Consider the following 18,695-nt stretch of genomic DNA (forward strand, 5'->3'; position numbering starts at 1 on the left):
GTCTTATTCGGTGTTTAGTTTGGTTGCAACTTTCCTGTTTCTGACTTTGAACACTTGATATTTTAGAATGTGAATAAGCCGAAGATTTTACTTTTATAAAAATTCTGTATGGACTTGTATGGTCTCTTGTTCCCTTTTTTGCACTCTTGTAGCCTAAATAGTTTTTGACATATTTTTGTTAACAGCTTTTTTGAATGTTTAAAATGATAGATTTGCTTTTGATTGTGTGTTTTGACCATGCATGAAGGTTCATCAGGGACGCAGAGCCAGTGTCTTAGCTACAGATCAAAAGCGTAATCAGAGCAGAAAGGATAAATGACCTTTTATAAACTGTAATACTAGTAGGGTTTTTTTAAGCTGTGCACTTTATACATATCGCCACAGAAACCTCTGAAATGTATATAAAATACAGGTGATATACTTTACATGTGCAAATTGTGTGCTCATTTTATGATAATCATATTCAAGGCTACACATAAGGGAAAAAACAGCAAAAAAAAGGAAAAAAAATGGAAAAAAAATGGTGTCATTCTCACCCGACAGAATCTTTAAGGAATTTAAATCTTTTCAAGCTAAGGTATATTAGAAGTTTGTTTAGGGAGTATAAAAACATTGTGAAGGGAGTATAAAAACATTGTTTAGAACTTTTTAAGTCTTTGCTTTAGGAAATGATAAACCTCTTTTTTAAGTGAAATGAAATTGTCAATATTTGATCTCTTTTTGTTTGCTCGGTTAGCTTGAGATAAAAACTGTCAACTTATACTTCACTACCTTACAATACCAGAGAGCACTTGTGTCTCTAGGGTCCTCAATACTTTAGTTATATGCATTTTAACAAACCTGTCTGCCTTCCTTAGGTTGAATTCAGTATGCAAATAACATATTACTCATTTATTTGAACAGGACTTCTATAAGTTTTAATGTAGAACTTGTCATTCATAATTTCAACATTTTGCTTGTGGAAGTCAAGTATATGTGCATATTTGGTTGTAAAGAACATCTGATTTATATCTGGTTGATGAGTAGTCCAGCGTGCAAGTTTGATATTTATAATTGATTGAAAAGGAGGGAGATCAGTAATGCATGCAAATAAATTCCAAAGTTACTACTTTTGTATTCACAAGTAAAAGCAACAGGACTCTAAAGTTCTTTCCAAAAATACATTACTGAATTAGATGACACAATAGATACTCTGTTGATGTGTGATAGAAACGTACAGAAAAAAGTTTAAAATCAGATAAAAGTGCAAAATATCCTTATTTCTAGTTGTATGTATGCTAAAGCCAGAGGGTAACATTTTGCATTGTTATCTTGCCAAATGGCCATGCTTTAATCGTTTATCAGATGCCAGAGAGACTAGGGAAGGCAATGACTTGCTCTCATTAGTCATGGCCTTGACATACTGGAGACTGGAATTTTTTGGATGTTATGTATAAAGGAAATCTATTTAGGCATGAACTAAAAAAAACTAGCTGGAATGTATAATATTGTACTTACATGATATTGCATAGTTTTGTTGGTTTGTGTTGACGTCAGCAGTATCTAAAGTTTATCCAGTATGTCATTATTGTGTAACTGTATCTGGTGAACGTCATCATTTAAAATGTTTAATGCTTCTTCTTTTCTTCAAATTTCACATAAGACGATTTTAACACTTGTTTGCTTTTCATCTTGTTTCAATATATTACCATAAATGAATTAAAACTAAGATGTTTGCATTAATTGTTATAACATTTGGGAGTGAACAATAGAATGTTTATTGAGCAGGTCGGAAGAATCATTGTAAATTGCATGTACACAGGCAATAGTGGTAGCAGTAAAGCAAAACTAATCCCATGTATGGCAAAACGTATCTATACATTCATATATTACTGACTGAGCAGAATATTTCCAATGAATAAGTATGTATAACAAGTTAGTACTGGCCAATTTATCACCATCAGAATTTAAATGTCCGTTCAGTAACACCATTGTCTATAACAATGGGCAGATGGTAACAATACCACAAGCTAGATGTATCACTTCATGTCAAGGCCATTAGTACAATAAAAATTTTATAAAATTGAAAGAATTATTGTGTTTGTAAAGTTCAGTACAGCTACGTCATATCGAACCATTAGCGGGGCTCCGTACAGACTTAAAGGGACCTACTGACCCGAAAAGATTAAGGGATTAGGGACAATGGCTTAAGACAGTTGCGTCAGACAAAAAAATACATTGCCTTAAGATTTATATACAAAGAATTGTATCTTATTCATATTTTACGATTAACTGAGCTTGCATGTTTTAAACAATAGGCTATGAAGGCTGCCACATAAAACTGCTTTGAAAGCTTAAATATGATTGTAGGTTATTAGTTTTGATTCGTGTGAACTACAGTAACAGTAATAAGATTTACAGATAAGAATAAAATCCAGACGATTGTGGTCAGCATAAATTATAGTCGTCTTTACAACCGAGTGAGTCGGGTATAATTACTAATGCCTTGGTTCATTGACTTCCCATTGCTGGTTAATTGCTCCATGTGATTGATTGTGAGTGGGCTTTTTTGTATATGTCTTGATATTTAAATATTTAATGTGCTCAAATGGGCACAGGTTCACCTTTTTTCATACCTATTATCTATTTGCCATTAATTTCATTTTCAATCAGTTAAACCCACTTTTTGAACCTTTATATCCACTGATTTACTTCCGGTCTATAAACAATTGGTGAAAAGTCAAAAGGCAGAACTCTAAGATGACAGCAATATCATGCAATGTTTCTGACTTTGCTGGTTTTAATGATAGAAGCAGCCTTTCTTTGTTTTTTCTGTAAATAAATGTAGGTGCTCATGCACTAATACCTCATATTTGTGTATAGGTTATTTGTCAGCTTTAGGGGGAGGGAATGGTTCTATATACACCTATGACATGGTTACTTTAAAGTGGGTACTAATGGCAAGTCCTCCTAATGCTGCAATATATATGTACTGTCAGTAATATGCAAGACAAACTGATTGCTGATTATTAGTTTATGACAAACAATAGTATTTACAAAAAAAAAAAGGATGCAATATCCAAACACCCATCTCCTTTTTGTATTTTCTTCTTGTAGTGTCATAAAGCGAACACTGACCTTTAGGCAATGGGAGAAACAATTGTTTTTCCCTCCCTACCCCTAAGATGTCCTATAAAGCTAAATGTTGGAATGTTGGTTATGTGTATTTCATGTTTATGTAATGCATGTTATGAAGTGGTACCCCAGGCATTGGAGAGCTGGAAATCCCTGCCGGATTGTGTTTGGTGCTGCTATACCTTAAGTAAGCATTTGTGACGACAGCATATTGATTTAAGAGATGCCAACAGTATATGTCTGTTTCATATTAGGATATCATGATTCATTGTCTCAAAATTGTTTGCATTTCTATATGAGGTTAGGTATGAGTACTATGAAAAAAAGACAATAAAGTTTATTAAACATGAGGGTCCTGAATTCTGTCCAAATGTTTTGTATGGCTTGTGAAAAAGGCATCAGGAAATAGTACCAAAATGTTGCTTTGGTTCTACAGCATTTAATTGATACAAACCCAAATTTGTGAGAACAATCAGCTCAAAACAACTTCTACATTGTACTCAGGGTAAATGTTGTGTTTGATCTGTAGTAATATATAAATCTGAAATGAGGAATGGTCGTCTGTTGTGTTTGATCTGTCGTTATGGCTGGCTGTAAAAAAAAAAAAAAAAAAAAAGCGTTGCTAGATACAGTCACAGTGAGGGCGTATAATTAGGGTTGTCGCAGTCCATCGTTTCTGTCTCCTCCGGTTGGAGGATGTTCTCTGAGTGCTTGCTTCCTGGCATAGCCAACCCTCTAATAAAAGACGACAGTCGCTTCTTCTGATGCTGACGGCGTAGGATGTGATTTGTCTAGATTAAGCATATTTTCAACTTGATGTCTGTAAATTTTATTTGATGTTTTGACAGTTAGTTTGGTGCATGAAAGATGTTTTGATACCAAAGGGGAACTTAAGACAACTTTTATATTTAATAAATGTTGGCATTTTCAGTAATGTCTACATGCAACATGGTAGATGTTTATGTTTCTGCAATGAAAGTGCATTGATTTTATATTATCATTTTTTACCATGTACATAAAATCTCTCATAAATCCACTGCCAAACAAGTCTATTTAGTTTTAGTAAGTGTTCCATGCAATAAATATCTTTATACAAGATTTTATTTGCAATAATGCACATAACATACAATTTGTCAGATAATACTTTCTGCATACCAATTAAACACATCTTATGATACTTACAGCTACGTCATTGGATAGTAAAATTGTTAATTGCAAGGGAAGAACAACTGAAAAGTTAGCTGGTTGATTTAATGCTATTTTACAGTATTTCATTACCTGTATGATAGAAAAGACTTTCTATATATCATATCAAAGATGTAAACTTCAGCCATTGTAATAAACAGAGGTTAAATGTTGATTTATGGTGTTTCTGACGTCAGTATGACGCGCTCCTTACACATAGACAAAGTGTCTCTTTAATTCTATGCTGCATTATTTAGTGATACTAGTAGCATGATCAAATACTATTGTGTGCAGCTTAATCGCTATTTTGTGTACGCTGTAAAATTTTATATATTTAGTTTTTTGTAAGGATTGTATCAATTAGATTTTATTTACAACTCTCTTTGTGATTTATATTATGTTATGCCTCATATTTAAATAGAATAATATTGATATTTCCACCGGGGAAAAGCTTAATTCATGGACATGTATTTATATCATTTGTTTGCTCTCTGTGTGTTATCTCTGTATATAATCAGGTACATGTGTATAAATAATTATAAACTGCTGGATATCCGCCTTCCGATTATAGCTATACACACTCAGTACATCAGATGTTATTTTTTGGTTGGAGGCGTGAACTTCTGTACGTCACAAACGTGATGCCCATTAATGTACACTACACACGTCAGTTGCTATATTAAAAAAACCACTCCTGCTAATTGTTTATATTGCAGTTGTAATTATTTTCATTAATACAGGCAGACAATAAGTAAGGCGTTGTCAAGTAATTAGTATACAGGAAGAATTCTGATCTAGGTATATATATCTTCTAATTATATTTTTGTTAACAGATGTGAATGAAAAATGATATACTTTTATTGAGTCTCAAGAGAGATGTATCCATTGAATGTTTTTTGAGGATATTAAGCTTAAAACTACATTGCCAATGGAGTCTCTGCTCTGCTTAATTCCAAATTTTTATCCTAGAGTTCTATAGAGGCCATGGAATTCTTATAAAGTAGCACACTATTTCAATGGAATTCATACATTCATACCACAAAATCTCATGTATTCATATTGCATCACAGCAATGCGTGTTTTTAACACTAATATTTCAGCAATGTTACAGTTCTATTGCAGAGCCCCTCCACAAACCCAATGCCAGAAAAATGTTAAAAAGACAAGATTCTTTATCATATGGATACAGCACCAATAAAACAGATTTCTTTATGACCAAAAATGTCATAAACTGTAGTTCAATTACATTTCAGCATATGAAACTGAATCAGTTACCATAAAAAGAGTTTGAATGCCAAGAGAAACATAAATGAACCCGACAAGTCTGCACGGTACAATAACATTTCAATAATTGTGGATGAAGGCAGACTTCAATGTTATTAAGGCCTCATCAAGTCGTAGGCTGTGTCCTGCTGAAATGAGGCTGAGGGAGAGGTATTGTGAAACCTCCAACCTAGTGTATTAAGGTCATATAAACAGCTTCAACAACAGTCTAGGGACACCCGTTAATCTAAAAGGAATCAAGTTGTGTAATTAAATGGATTTCTATTTTGAAATAAATGTAATTAAACCCAAGACAGCAATGTTGTGTTACATTTTATATGTTGTCTTTTTGTATTTTCTTTGTATTTCTTGTTAATCTTGTTGAATACAAATTGTATTCGTATGACAGCCTGCTATAATATTTATGCTGCATCATGAAGAAGAAATAAGATTTCGATAGTTTGTTCTCATGCCAGGCTTGCCAGCTCTTTTTGATTCACTTACTGCTGCCTCTTGCATGGTTTAATCTACTCAACATTCTTTGGTATTTTTTACCTGCCAATTCAAACAGATGAAGGATATGTGATGGTAATTTTCTCTTCCTACACATTATTTCAAGTTGTGTTTCTTACTTTTAATGATAAGTCAGTGTTTTGGTGTAGCCTCCTTTCATTATGTAATCCAGTGACAGAAGCCTGTCAAATTCATCAACATGTTGGTATTTTACAGTCAATTATCCGCCTTACATAGAATCCAAAGATAAGGTGCAGTATGGTGCTATAGTAAACACAGCATTATCAGATCTTTGTTACAATGTCTAGATGTATGTAAGATAGGCCCTGGAGATTTCTGTAGCAATCACAGTCTGTATACAGTCTGGTACATCTGCACTGTATAAACACTTTGATGTCTCCTAGTTCTTCGTACACGATGGCCACATCAGCTGCCAAAAGAAAGGAGAAAAAAGAAAGGACTTGTAGTATCATCAATGGAACATGCCATGGACTATAGTCCTTAGTTAAAACAAATTGTTTACATGTACCTTAGCATATGTTGTTAGAAGGGGAGATAACTAGTGTTGAAAGATACAGGGGAGATAAGTGCAGAAGCCTCTACCTAACTTGATTTGTAACCATATAAGGCTTTGCTTCAGTCACGGTAGTTTCAATATGGATGCCACATTCCTATCAAAGTAGTTTTTGTATATATGTGATTATTGTTCCCATACAGTTATGGCTTTTCTGAGATCAATAAAATTTGGTGAAATTGATGGAGCTTGTTCAGAAGGTGCTGGAAAACTATTATCTCCTACATTAAGGTTCAACAGATCAGCAAGGTTATCACAATGTAAAAAGTGAAAACCAGATAAGCTGATTTTATATCCTGGTCTGACACTGGTTTAAGTATACAGTGACAGACGGAGGTTTTAAGCTATCATTGTTTTTATCCTGCTCCCTGAGATAAATTGTTTGATACGATGTTTTAAATGTCATCTGTGTAGCTTATACAACATCTACCTGGGTGACTTGATGTGTCAGTCGTAACGTCACTCAATCAGACATCCTAACAGAGATTTATAGTTCTGTCAACACTTCTCAAATCTGTTTTATGACCAACATGAAATCAATGATATTTCACACTGAACATGTATCATTTGTCATTATTCATTAGCGGAAGCCACCTCCACCGGAAAGGCAGTTATCCATCCTCTGATTTCCTGTCTCACTCAGACTTCGGGAAAAAGATACAGCAGTTTTTTCTGTATTGAACAACAAACTTGACTGTCATGTCACAGAGTGTATTAACGTTTTAATGGCTGTGTTGACGATACACATAAAAACATAATACATCACAGAACCACACATAGGAAGTTATTGTATGATGAACACTATCTACAACACTACAATCCCTAGCTTATAGTACAATAGATATCACTCAAGTTTAAATCTCAGACCACATTTCATTACATTTGGAAGTCTGAGGAGTCAGAGTCTTGTGGTGATACACTATTGCTAAATGTTATATATGTGATGTTATGATATATTGTATAAACATTAATGCTCTCTAATTGAATATATTGTATGATTATAATTTCCTGATAAGACAAGTGAATTAGGATGCTTTGGTTAAGGAAATATGCCAACCTAAACTGAAACAATGAAGAAAAATATTGATTATGTTTTAAAGCAAAAAAAGAAAGATTATTTATCATATGAATAAAGATTTTGTATCATTTTAGAAGCCGAATACGCTGATGTTATTTATGATGCAATAGTTATTTTAGTAAATTTTGTTTGGATTTCAAAGTCAAATGTGTTGGTATTTTTTTAACAATAGGACCCATATTGTAGGAGAGTTTGTATTGTTTTTGGTGGAGGATAGAGACTTGATACACAGGCAGATGGTAAAGGTTCAATGTACCCTTGATATCAAGAGATGTGAGGGATGTGCTAATTAACATCACTAGGTGACGGAGATACACCAGTCCTTACCGTTTCCTCCATACATATGGGATGTGACATGGAAAAGCTACTATTTTTATTCTGCTGAGATTGTGCCAGAGTCTGTCAGTATAGAAGATGCTCACAACACCTAACACATAGGCTTATTGGGGCCTTTGTACCCAATATCTACATCAGCTTACAAAACATCTGGTTACCAGGACCGTAGGTGACAGTGCATAAACACATCAGCTCTGTCAACAATTACCAACATATTGGCATACGTTTTCCTATTCTATTTAACGGGGATGATATAGGCTATGTTCCTTCAGGTGTGTTTTGTGTGATATCATCTATTCCAGAGTCGTAGGTGTCAACATTTTTTTTAACTGGAGATAGTATCAACAGTCAAGTTCAAGTTTTCCGAGGCCCAATATAAGTAAAATTTAATGAGATCCTTTGGGAAAAAAATTGCTCAGGGGGAAAATGATTTAAGTAGAGGTGAACTAGAAATAATGACGTATAAATAAGGAGCGTCTGATGATATAGTGTGGGATTTGTATGGCTTACTAAGAACATTTGTATCATTAGTTAAAATGCTTCTTTATTTTCTGCCAAGGGCCTATATAGATCCAGGATACATGACATGCAGTAAATCGAGCACACTTTATTATCCAGTTGCTTGAAGTTTTAAGTTGAAAAGTTCACAATGATTGGATAACGTAGCAGGTTTTATGATTAACAGATCTTCAATACATCTATCTATACTAAAGTCTGAAGCAACAAGAAAATTGGATTGTACTTTTATTAGGTTGTTGATGGTAGGGGTGTGCCAATACCGCCACCTCCATCTCCCAGTGCAGGCGTTAAGGGAATCATAGGAAAGACAGGAGACAGAGAGATCTGCAGGCGGAGAAAATACTTTCACTAAAAATGGAAATGTAATGGTAACACAATCCTTCTAACTTCAAAACAACATAATAATTTACATGCTAAGTATACCAGGCAGCTTCAATCAATTGTTTTAAATAAAGGCTGGCAACATGTAACAGAATTAGTTCCAGAGGTTATACACTTTTAGCATCAAATGAAGACTTGAGTGATATTTATACAATAGTAAATGCCAGATCTTTATTGGAGCTTTGTTATTTTGGTCCCCTGGTTGGATGTTTTCCTTGGGGGGAAGGTTCAGAGAACTTGAGTGTTATTGGGTGTGGAAGATGCACATGGAGGATGCATGGAAATTAAGTACTTGTAGCTTCACACCAAGAGAGAGAAAGAGAGATGCACATTGTTTATAATGAAAGCATGTAATACAGAGCTTGGCACACATCTAACTGTCTGGTGTTGGGCCAGGCTTAATGTGCCTGTCATGTCACTGCTGTGGTTGAGTTGTGATGCATTTCCTCCTCACGGAAATAGGCCGTTAGATGAATATAGCCATCATTGCATGTTGATGTGCTGTAACATTGTCAGTCAGGCCAGCAGGTCACACTCACCCTTAAAACATGGTATTTATTTCTGACCCGATTATACACCGTTAGGTACATAATTCTCACTGTCAATGATAGGCCTGCAGGTGAGAAAGGAAGCTTGATCTGTTGAAAGGTGCTATTATGTCATTTGAGTTTGCTGTTAAAAGTGCTGCTTAGAATCTGTCTGAGAGCATTATCTTGTTTACAAGTGGGTGCTTTTTGTTGTTTCAAGAGCACTGCCTGGCTTGAACAAGCTGTAGCCTGTTATGTTGAAGGCTCAGAAATAGATGGATCCACTGCAAAAAATCAAGGGAAGTAAAATACTAGAATCACACGTCTTTTGATTAATGTTGTCATACACACATGCACACGAGTGTTGTTTCAATATTGCTCTTCATTATTGGAGTAATGGAAAATATAACAAAAATGCATTTTGTGCCAACAGAAATTAGTTACTAAACAATGTTAATGACTTGGCAAATCTGCATCTTCGAGGCAGCACCCAAAAATTCTCTCCTCGTTCTAAAGATTTGTCATTTCATGGTTGAATGGTAAGCACCAGCACTTAAACATGATGTACTGCATAACTCATGTATTGCTACAGCCATCTTATGGTGACCTCTGACCTATTGATGTAGGTCCCATTCGCCAATTTAGGGTCAAATTTTCCTGTAAATCTGTGAGTTCCATCAGGCTAGACCTGCCTGGGATGTTGCAGATACAAGAATAGGTGTTATAATTGGCCCTCACCCAAACTAATAGACCGGAGACTTGCCTCTCATCTGAATGTTAGAGAAAAAACAACAGATGGCCATCCATTTATCCCTAATTATCACCCATAGATTTGTTTTCAGAGGGCTCCAGCGATATAACACTGAGTCCTAGAAGTATGCTGTGGAATGAGGGAGCATTTTGCTCTGGCCAAGTCCTCAGTATAGACCTGTAGACATAGTCCTGGTACGGTGGTACCTCTAAACCATAGGTGTCACTATACCAGAGGTCTTGTGGACTGGTTCATTACATTGGCATTCCCTGTCCGATAGAGGAATCTGCTGGGGTGTAATGATATCAATGATGTAGACTATCAGGTACCTATATACTGTTAAGTAGGCCTTGTCATTTATCACTGCTCTGACATGATATGTACTGATGGAAAAGTTGGGTAGGATTGTACCAGGTGGGAAGGTCAAGGCCGCCAGGTGGGGTGAACGACCTTAGTAATGCACTCTATTGTGTTTACACTTCAACAACTGTGATGCACACAAGCCTCTGTTTTTATACATACAGGCATACAAACAAACAGTTTCTTCACATGTGCTCCATTACAAACCTGTAGTGTTATTACAAGTGTGTATTAAAATGATACACTACTCCAATATGAATTCTGAATTAGTATTCAAAGGGAAGGAGAAATAACCTGTTAAAATAGTGTCTTGAAAATAGTTTAATGTAAAAATAATTCTTTTGAAATTGGAAAATGTGAAATAATTTCCATGGATGTTGTAAAAAAAAAATTATTTGCACTTGAACTTTCAGCAGGTACCATGTGTTGATTTGCATCAGTAAGCAAAGCAATGAGGAAATAGATTCACTTCTTTATGAAGCAAATGTGTAAACACCTTCATCATAAAGTGTGAAAACCAATAGCAGACATGATAATGAATTAAATTAATATACCTGAAAAGAATAATAGCTTTCTGTTTGAGTGCATTTCCATTTTACGTTGTGCATAATTGACTTTCAATTAGTAAAGTCACTAGGTGGAGCAATATTAAAGACACTGGATTATTTCCCTTGGCTACTTGACAATTTCTTTTGATCTAGGGGTTATGAACAATTTGTACTTTTCCTGTTTCTTTGCTGTCTCAGTTGATAAATTGTATCTATTTAAATACTTTGAAAATGCTAGACTTGGCTCTTGTGCAATATGTCTGAAGGAGTGACAGAATGGCTTCCATTCTCATTATAAAGCTGAATTTGAATTGGGATTTTATAATTAAAAACAAAATTATATACCTTGTCACTTGTGTAGTTAAAAAAAGGTTTATTGATTTAGAATTATGCCTCACCATGGAATGGGAAGTGGGGACTCACATGTGTTACAAATTAATGTCCATGCTGTCTTATTTCTTCCAGATTTCCTTTGGAGTAACCAGCATTTATGTCTTGCAGACATTTCTTTCTATTGCAAGACAACATTTATAAGATACATTAGAACACAAGCAAGGGAATACTGGGTTAGGAAACAACAAAATTTATTCAACTTTCTGTCTGATCAGTTGATGATCTGAGCAGACGACTGATTAATGTTACACCTGTGATGTATTCCGTGTGTGCACTCCCAGCACTGGGCGACACTGTGTAATAGGTGCAAATGGCTTATCATTAACATTTTTATATCGTTTTGAAACAAATTAAAATTAACATGTGATTAAAACTGTCTGGTACCGAGTATCTCACCAACAAACTTCTAAACAGGTTGTGTCTGTTTCGTGTTGGTAATAATTGAAGGATGCATTCATTGTCCTTGGCCTGTGAAGAGGATTTGTGTGTATAGAGTGCTATCTGAACTTCAACTAAGGTGTCTCTGTGAAGAGCATTCCTTGTTGAGTTTACTTATAAGCCACTTGAAAAGCCTCTTGAGTTTGCCATGTTTGACTAGAATACTTCCATTACTTATCATATTATCAGCTTAAGTGTACATGGTATAGAATAGGTTGGAAGAGAACTGTAACTTTATTACTTTATGGTCACAACTTTCAAGCCCATTGAGAGAATCAACTATAAAATGCAAGATTTTGTTGACTTGTCCAAGTAGTTGTACCTTGTGGTTTTGCCTAAACTCTTTTATAGACTGAAAACCCAAGTAGAGATGACAGTATAAAAAGCATACCCAAGCCTTTGATTTAGGTTTGGATAACATCTTTTCTATTTTTGAAACTTGAAAAGTGGCTATGAATTTCATCATAAGAAAGTTAATTTTAGCAGTCGATTGAAATCTGCAGCTCAGCTTTAAGTTAATTTTAGGCTATGGATTGATGAACGCTGATACGGCAGGCACCAGGATGTTGTGAAATAGAGAGACTTACTTGTCATAAAGTGGTAGAGATATAACTTTGGTCGCGTTTTAATGAGAGTGTACAATACAAAGGCTTTCTCTTCACACAGTCACAGTTATTGTGTATTGGTTTGGAAGCTATTGTCAGAATCTTGTCCAAATATCAAATACCAATATAAGGTTCAATTGAGGATCAGTCATGGAAGTAAAAGTAAAGTGTTATCTTTTTTCAGGCTATCTGGTTGTATATAAATGGAATCATTATACTGGCTTTGATGTTTTATCGTGAGGCTTACCTTTTGCAGTCTACCCTTACCACATAGATTTACATATGTACCACAACACTCTCACAGACTTGTTTGCTTTTCTCTCGCTCAAGTGTCAAATAAGCTTTACGATCTTCTGTCTGTCCAGAGTAGAGTAGAGGGATGAGCCTTTTGAGATTTTATGATTGGATTTTTGTTTGTGATTTTATGACAGAGCCTAAATGTATTATATATATGTATGACCACAGTGATATAGACCAGCTCAGCCTCAGTATCTAACATCTATTGATCTGATATCAGTCTGCTTGGTGTGTGGGAGGCAAGCTTGGGATAAGTAGCGTTGAGAATCGTGGATCAACACCAAAACACAATTAAATCATATTTTACATCAGTAACACTTTTATATCCTATTTGTTTTGATTGCTTTGAATGTGGAGCATACTTTTTTTATTGCTAAGAGTTTTTGTATCTACGTAATAGTTTGTGAGTTTGTGAAATCCCGTTGAGGATATAAAGTTACACAGTAAACATCTGACAATGGTACTCTGACAACATGTCATAGCTGCCTACACAACATGCAGGGCAGTATTGTTAAATTGATACATGTATTCAGTAACATTATATTGCCTATTGCTTTGGTGAGGGGGGTTGAAAGGGATATTTGCTTTTGTTGCAAGGCCAATTCTGTTGATATTGACTTGATTTTTTTTTTTTAAAGAATGAAGACTTTCATTGCATGCAATTGAAGAATGAATCTTGTCGTTGTCAAATCAAGATTAATATAAAAGAAATAAATATTCCCTTTGTATATATTAGCTATTATTTTGTGTCAAGCTGAACAATCCAGCATTTTCAGTTATGATTACAAAGGTTGTATTCATGCTTTTATTTAATTCTACTCTTCTTGTGATGTAGTATTAGTTGTGTCTTATCTACCTAACATTGTACTCGTTTGTATATTCCAGGTAACATAGAATATTCTTGCCCCGCAAATGGAGACTGTGAGATTACAAAGAGAAGAAGGAAGGCTTGTCAGGCGTGCCGTTTCCAGAAATGTTTACGTGTTGGCATGCTCAGGGAAGGTAAGCACAGCTTCACTCAATAATAAGATAATATAGTACCTTACAGTACATTCTCGGTACAGAGGTTTTAAATCTGGACTAAAGACTGCATGTGTCCTCTCCTTGAAGTAGGATATGGAGATCCTTGAAATGAACTGCCTCACTATTTCAGTCCTGCGATTGGCTGCAGTTGAACTCATTGTGGTGAAGGTCAGAACAAACAATGGGATCAAGGACATGCTAGACAATTGTTTTGGAAACCTCTGACCACTTTGTCACGTGTGAATGAAAGTTTAACAGATTATTTAGTGACCAAGTGCAGTAAACGATCAAACACCAATTAGATACACGTGACATTGTGTAAGGGTCAGGACTATAAGGCGCTGTGGTTGTGAGCAATGTTGTTCATTGATATGCTTTCATACATAGGTGACCAAACCACACATACTTATGAGTAACCAGAGCTTTTATACATACATGTAGCTGGCCAACCCACATGTTCTTGCACTTAAATGCACCATGCATACAGGGGAGACAATCAGACCGAACCAAAATCAAATTTACCCTGTTTACCACTGTAAGTGTAGCATATCTAAGTAGAGGCAATCATTTCTGCTGACACTAGCACAGCTTTGTGTCAGTTTTGGAGCTGGACCCAAATACTTTTCAAGACGGCCTAGCTATTTGTCAGAATAAAATTGCATTAAGAAACCTGTTAAGTTTCAGTCTAGACGCCTTTGTTTTACCAGATGTTTGAAGTAGTGTAAAGAAAAAAAGGAAATAAATACACATTGGGTTAATGACATCATACATAGGATTAGTAAGGTAGGAATTAAAGTCATCAGGCCTCTCATTTGGTGATTAGCTAGGCTATTTGTGTTTGGTAGAGTTATAACCCGTAGTAAACATGGACAATGAATCAGTGGTTTTCGAGATCCTAACTGACGCCTTACAGGGCTTACAAGGATTTGTTTTTTACTTTCATAATGGATTACAGAATCTTTTGGGCTTGTCGGAGATTAGCCAATGGTGAATGCCCAAGTTTAGCCACAAAGGAGTGTGAATATATCATATAATACAACTGTATGTAGAAACCACTAAAAAGATGTTGAGATGTTTTTTATTGCCAGTGTTCAAGGAGATTTACCTCAGGATCTTGTCATTTACATTAACTATTACCGTACTTGTTACTGGTAGTTTCACATGATGGTTTTGGACCAGACCTCAGCCTTATTATCTGGAAACCAATCATCACGGAGGTGAATATCCCAAGCTCCTCTGAGCAATGAACCAGGCATTACAATACTTAAAAATAGTAATTTCACAAAAGTTTCATTGCAAGCTCATTTTCATGCTTGAGATACTTCTTTTCATTTACAGAAATACTCTCTTTCTACGTGGCATTTAATGGAAAGGTGAGCATTTCAATGACCCTGTTCCAGAGGCTAAGCACATCTTCAAATTACCAAGATGATAATGTTATTAAGAACTTAGGGTGATGAGATATGCAGATTTTGACATTAAATCTATCTTTCTGTCACACCCGTGGAGACAACAAATTGTTTACTGTTTGGCTGGCTGCTGTTAAGAGCTGTTTATGTCAAAGTAGTATGGAAATGAGTGGGAGTGGGTGAAAAGGTTCCATCTTCACCTTTGACCTGTCCATGTGACCTTAAATACCTACCTGACGATGTAGAAATAGAAAACAAGTCGTCAAAATGCGACATTTCATAATTTGTCAACACTTGTGAATAAACACCTGAACTTTCACACCTCATATTTCATTGGGAAAGTGGATGTCATGGAAATTGCAGAGTGTTGCTGACAAGAGAAACAAATACAAGGATCACTGATCATGCCATACTTATATAAAATGGATTAGTTGCCAGGGGGGATAACTCTAATGCCTTCAGATTATTTCTGTCTCATGAGACTAGGCTAGTAACAATATAGTAATGTAGTAATGGCAACTATCTCTCTGAATCCTGGATGCTCTTGGTTGTTCGAGGTGATTGTTGATCAATCCACTGGATTTCGCTGTCTCCCAAAAGGACAGAAGATATTTATTTGTTTATTTAATGATTTTACATCTGCTGTTATCACCTTCTTGCTTTTGAGCAAAGGAGGAATGAATGGTTGATGTATATTTAATTCTTTTGGGTGAAATGCTTTTAATGGTGTTTTACAGATTCATCAATTCTAGTCACACATCAATAGCTATTCACATGCTCCTCAGACAACAATAAAATACCCATTTATTGCTGTAGCTTAAACTGGCAGAATGAATCTTGCTTGTCTAGAAGAAAAAAATTATCTTTGCAAAATATAAATGAAAGGTCTTTGGTAAATTCACCAAAAATTGCAATACGTGAAATGGTGACTCAGCTTGAGAAAAACATAATAAATATGTCATCTACAGAACTACAAGTCTGAATCATGTCCTGTGAGAGAACTCCTGGAATAGGTTATAAATATTCAAACAGAATTTTGTAATTGATGTAGACCTTGCAATATTGAAATTTGATTGCCAAAAAGAAAGATGTGTAATTAATTGTTAGAGACAATGATGCTCTATTGTTCTGTAGGGATCGAGCTAAGGTCTGCAGAAATGCTGACTTAGTAAACTTTTAATTAAAAAGGTGTTGTGGGGGCAAAAAGATCATAGACTGACAGAGTCTGATTTATATGTATAACAACATACAGGCATTAATAGGCAGTTCATATTCACTAGATATGTTAATATTTGACATTTGATTGTGCAGATCTGAATGTCTTGGGTGTTTAAATGTATATGTTACCAAAGTTTATCAATGACATATGTATATAGGTAAACATTCAAAGGACCCTCCTGGCAGGCAGCGGTATCGGAGCAATTCAAAATCTTTTGAAATTTCGTTATCCAGTTATTGACTAACAGTCTGCTAGATTGAAGATGTGAAGTTCAGCTGGTGTTCAATCATTTTTGTTCCCCGCTGGTTTATCTACACACAGTGCATAGATCACATAATGCCAGTATTTATAAAAGTTAAGCCATATTGGCAAGTCTTTAAGGAATGGTTTATTTGCTGATAACGGCAAAACTACCTGGAACGATTTGTTTTTCTTCTTAAGTGAAGCATGAATAAATCGGTACATGACCCTCCTGCACATTTAGTGAAACTCCATGATGTGAATTTGTGATGGAGTACAGATAATCAGTCTGCTAGCATGGTGTTTTGATGTTGAATACTCTGTCTGAGCATGTCCTTTAAAATCAATCTAGACCTTTTCATTCTAATCATCTGTTGCTGAAAAGCAGAATAACGATACAATTCAAATGTATCACAGAGCAAGAATTGTTATTTTGGCAAGCTCACAAATATTACGCTGAAAATATGCCAGATTTGCATTTTCATGTGATGGCCCAATATTGGAGGGGGCCGTCACTGTAGGGACAACATCGAATGACTGTTATTATTGATTCTGTTCAATAAATTGCTGCCTGTGCCACAAACCAATCATCTCCCATTAAATTAAATAGAATCTGAAAGTAACACCAAATTTGCTGCCTTCATCCGCACAGAGAGAGCGATGAAGAGGGAGAACGACTGTTAACTGGTACCGCATACTTGTGGTATGTTCTGGTCATTTGAATGGGGATCACGACGGTAGATAACATGGTAACCAAGCATCTCCCAAGAGAATTGGTTAGATGGCCAATGTGTGAAGTAGACGTGTTGGAGACAAATTGATAATGCCAAGCAAATCCTACCAAGCATTATGTGTTTTAGTGGTGAAAAAGGCCATAATTATATCTGTTGCATGTTATTCTGCTGTCTCTTTCAATAACTACAACTAAATTTTGAATCCTTGCCAGTTGGAGATATAAAAAAAACAGCCTTTAATATCATTAGGAAAAATTACAGATTAAAATAGATAAAAAAAAGTAGGTGCGTGTTGGTAAATGATACTATGTCATGCGATTCTTTTTGTGTCCATTGCATGCTGCTTGTAGGCTGTACATTATAGGCCTCTTGACATTCTTGCTTGTACAAAATTTCCCTTTCATGCGTCTGTAGAAAAAAGACCAAAGACTATTGTTCTTTTTAACTATTTACAGTTTATAGTCTGCTGAATGAATTGGCACATATTGTTTTCTGTTCAGAAGTCAGACGGTGCTAACGACAAGGAAAATTGAATGGAATACTCAGTTTTCTTTTTGAAGCTTAGACAATTATCATTCGTGAATGTCATTTGAATAGATTGTCAATAGTAAAATTTGAAAAGAAGAGTTTAAAATATACTTAGCTTTCAAAATGTCTTTTTGAGCCAGGACCTGACAAATAAAGAAAAAATCATTTTTTTACTTGACGGAACAAAAACTCTTCATGATTTTGCAAATTAAAAGTAACTTCAACCAAAAGTACATTTTCCGTTGCAAAATGTCCTCAAAGCTTTACAAACCACTGTATATTCAGTGACTGTCACAGAGAAGAAGAAAATATTGTATTATACATAACTGTATCTTACAGAATCCATCCTTCCAATCAATCAGCTCAAACAAATGATGTTCAACAAGCTAGGTTCAAGTAATCCAATCCCTCTTTACTCCTTGTGTATGATCTTATCCTTGGCCAATTCAATCTGGATATTCGGCACAGTATTTCATGGTGATTAAATGCATTAGTACACTACCGTAAACATACACTGTGTCTATGTTCTGGACATACGAAGGTCTATTAATTGTGTTTTAGTGGATTTTACAGGTCCCATCAGATAACCTCTATTGATTAGTTGTCGAATGGTCATTGCGGAAAGACCTTGCAATCACCTTCTCTGAGAATGATGCATAG

The 18,695-nt window shown here is 35.3% G+C and overlaps 1 protein-coding gene across 4 annotated transcripts in view; it reads left to right on the forward strand.

Annotated features, from left to right (window-relative positions):
• Positions 1-18,695, forward strand: part of LOC138318068 (estrogen-related receptor gamma-like) — an 88,142-nt gene that overhangs the window by 41,135 nt on the left and 28,312 nt on the right. For all 4 annotated transcript variants that reach the window (XM_069260147.1, XM_069260149.1, XM_069260145.1 and 1 more), the window contains exon 3: positions 13,768-13,884. In XM_069260147.1, the coding sequence (XP_069116248.1) occupies positions 13,768-13,884 (117 nt within the window). The remainder of the gene's footprint in view (positions 1-13,767; positions 13,885-18,695) is intronic.

The sequence above is a fragment of the Argopecten irradians genome, chromosome 3 (genome assembly GCF_041381155.1).
Source record: "Argopecten irradians isolate NY chromosome 3, Ai_NY, whole genome shotgun sequence".
In the NCBI taxonomy this organism is placed as follows: domain Eukaryota; kingdom Metazoa; phylum Mollusca; class Bivalvia; order Pectinida; family Pectinidae; genus Argopecten; species Argopecten irradians.